We start from the raw sequence: 3,135 nt of genomic DNA, 5'->3' as shown, positions 1-3,135 counted from the left end.
CATGTAAACGAGCGGTTTCGGCTAATCCTATATTTATTCTCAACGACTCATATGTTGAAATTAAAAAAAAACAGTAAACTACATACGTAACGTTAGTGTTTATGTTCTGCCTCAATGCAATGAACTCCGTATTCTTCTTCTCATATAACTGCAGCATGCGTGAATGTTAATTTACTATTTACTACTATAATGGACCCAATTTTATTTTAATCAATTTTATCGATTTTCAGTACTCAAAGTACACCCGTTGTTCCTCAGAGGCAACTGTCTACGGGATCTACATCGCAGCCTCAGCAAACCATAAGTAATCCATCACACCCACAGTTTGTCATTGTAAAGTCAGGCATTAACATTCAACAACAAGTCAAGCCAAATATTGTTGTTATGAAACCGCCCAGTTCCAATATTACACAAGTAAATATACTCATATGAAATATTTTCATGTTTTTTGTATTGATCGAAAAAAAACTCTTTTCAGGCACTGACACCCACCAATACACCGTACATTATTCAGGAGTCAGAAGAAATTGACGGCCTCTCCCATTTAGAGTAATAACTATTCTGAATCATTTTTTATGTATACATAATTTCACAAATTCAAAAATACATTTTTTGGTACAAGACAAAATCCGAATATATTTAAAGTAAACTTTAATCAATATTGTTGATATTTGAAAGGATGCATATTTGTTTTGACAATTGGACTTCATATATTTGCTATATATTTGCTCGCATCTAATGTTCATTTGCTACTACTTGGCGATATTATTTCACTGAATTTTTGCGCTGCAACCTTCTTTAACTGTTCGCTCTCCTGAGGACCAGTCGCATCAACCATTCCACGGAAAATGCTCTCTTCATTTTGTAACAAATTATGTGGAATATCGTACTCTTTGGCAATGCCCGCATCCATAACTAGGACACGGTCGGAATCCATAATGGTATGTAATCGATGCGCTACAGTTATAACGGTAAACTGTTTAAATTTTTCGCGAATTGTTTTCTGGATGAGCGCATCGGTTTGTGGGTCTACGTTGGCTGTGGCCTCGTCTAGCACCAATACTTTATTATTTCTTAAAATAGCTCGAGCCAAACATATCAATTGCCGTTGGCCTTGGCTGAAATTGGTTCCGCCTTCAGTTACCTGAATAAAATAATTTAAAAGTTGTTAAGAGAACTGTATTAGCTTAGCACTGAAGAAGAAAAACAAAACAAAACGTACAAAATAGTCCAAGCTTTCAATCATTGACTTCAATTCAACGTCCTCCAGTGATCGCCACATAGCATCATCGGTGTAATGACCAAACGGATCCAAATTGTAGCGGACTGTATGTGAAAATAAAACTGGATCCTGGGGAATTATAGAGATTTTCTCTCTCAAGCTGCTCAACGCAATTGTCCCAGTATTGATATTGTCTATTTCAATTATTCCATCAACATGGGCCAAACGAAATAGAGCTCCTATCAATGAGCTCTTGCCAGCACCGGTTCTACCTATAGGAAGATGTATATCCAAATTTTGCTTCTTTGTTTTTTTTATAGTGCATACAAACTCACCCACAACTCCAACTTTGAAACCAGATTCAATCTCCAAACGAAGGTTTTTCAATATTGGCGGTCCTTGTGGGTCATATCGCAAGGACATATTATGCATTTTTATTTTACCAGTTCTAGGCCAATCCGATGGTGGTTTTTCATCAGGACTTTGTTCCTATTTGAAAAAGATATTCAAAGTAGTTTTTTATGGTTATAGCACGTTTTTTAAATACCGGTTCTAGGTCTGTATACTGCAAAATTCGTTCGACGCTTGTCATCTGCTGCATAGTCTCTGTTGCTTGCCTAATTCCATATTGAACCATGCCGGTCAAAATTAGCGCCTGTGAAATGGCTAACCCAACATTTCCGCTGAATGTATCTTTGTGTAAATGAACAGAAGAGATACAATTAGAATTGAGCCAATCTATCTATAAAATAATAGTTGATTATATGAAAATACTTCTCACTTTCATAAAAAATAATAAAACTAAATGTAACGCTCGCAACAAATGCGGTGCTGATACAATCCATCCATAAGCCGCATGCTGTATTCGATGTCATTGCCTAATAAAGAATAATTAGAATTAGAAGATCAACCAGAAAATATAATAAAATAAACACCAACCAACTGCCAGACTGCGCTGTGGACGTCTTGCAAATGGTCGAATTCATTGGCTAACTTATTCTGAATATTTCTTGCTCGTATTGTCGCCAAACCGTTGATAGTCGCCGTCAAGTGCGAGAAAACCGGACTACGACCTGAATATTTTTTTTTCAAACCAATTTAGAAGTGAACTTCATTACACAATACACATTCATTGAACACAATAAAACAAAACCTACAAATTCCTTCTAAACGCTTCAAGTCTTGGGACGGTCGTAGGTACAGCTTGATAATTAGAGCGAACAAAACTATGGCACATGATAAAGCGAAAATCATTGGCGGATTCACTATCACGATCACTGCTAGTATGCCGAGCATAACTAATATTATTTGGATGGCTTCCATCATCACTCTTGGCATTATCTTTAAGATATTTAGTTGAAATTTTATTCAATGTTACTTTAGGATATGTTAAATTCGAATTACTTCATCGATAGCACCCATATCTTTTGAGAAACGATTTAAAATCCGACCAGATGGATTTAAATCGAAGAATCGCATTGGCGCATGCAAAATGCTGTAGAACATTTGATCATGTAATCTCTTCGAAGCACGCGAAGTTGTTCTGAAGAACAATATACTGCGATAAATGCAAATCTGTATTAAATGAAAAAAAAGAAGAATTCATTAGTAGTAGATGTGATGATAGACACTTCTGAGTGTAATGTAAGTATATTGGGCTAACCAGTAAAGGTCCCTCATTTTCAATAATTTTTTTACAAATGATCATATGCGTTCGATAGGGCATCCCTCAAAACCTCCGAAACAATATTTCTTTTCGTTGCGATTTTCCCGGGGGTGGTTTTAGAGGTTCTCAAAGTTGGCAACCCCAATTTTTTCCGGAGGCCATAACTTCTACGACTGGACATTTCTGGGAAGTGTCTTTGGAAAAGTTGTAGATCTTGTCAAGATACACAATTTTGCCGAACAAATCA

General features: G+C 36.3%; 1 protein-coding gene across 1 annotated transcript; it reads right to left on the bottom strand.

The window, feature by feature from the left end:
* Positions 1–436: 436 nt before the first annotated feature.
* On the bottom strand, positions 437–2,876 carry LOC129579833 (ATP-binding cassette sub-family C member 4-like). The gene is made up of 8 exons (XM_055470012.1): positions 2,627–2,876; positions 2,380–2,563; positions 2,162–2,295; positions 2,004–2,100; positions 1,770–1,915; positions 1,558–1,711; positions 1,223–1,494; positions 437–1,144 (listed from the first exon to the last, which is right to left on the bottom strand). Exons 1-8 carry the CDS (start codon positions 2,726–2,728, stop codon positions 743–745), a joined length of 1,491 nt encoding a protein of 496 aa, XP_055325987.1. The 5' UTR covers positions 2,729–2,876; the 3' UTR covers positions 437–742.
* Between the last annotated feature and the right edge of the window lie 259 nt (positions 2,877–3,135).

This window comes from Sitodiplosis mosellana, unplaced genomic scaffold (genome assembly GCF_009176505.1).
Source record: "Sitodiplosis mosellana isolate CC-2019 unplaced genomic scaffold, AAFC_SMos_1.0 Smas_scaffold_6624, whole genome shotgun sequence".
NCBI lineage: Eukaryota > Metazoa > Arthropoda > Insecta > Diptera > Cecidomyiidae > Sitodiplosis > Sitodiplosis mosellana.
The sequence above is the reverse complement of the archived record's forward strand: the minus strand, read 5'-3'. Positions and strand labels throughout refer to the sequence as shown.

Bases quoted from the DNA above. Each gene is read 5' to 3' on its own strand.
- LOC129579833 (XM_055470012.1), bottom strand. From the start codon at position 2,728: ATGTTCTACAGCATTTTGCATGCGCCAATGCGATTCTTCGATTTAAAT. The intron at 1,916-2,003 runs GTGAGAAGTATT...ATTTACACAAAG, and splicing joins TTTTATTATTTTTTATGAAA to ATACATTCAGCGGAAATGTT. The intron at 1,712-1,769 runs GTATTTAAAAAA...TTTTTCAAATAG, and splicing joins AGTATACAGACCTAGAACCG to GAACAAAGTCCTGATGAAAA.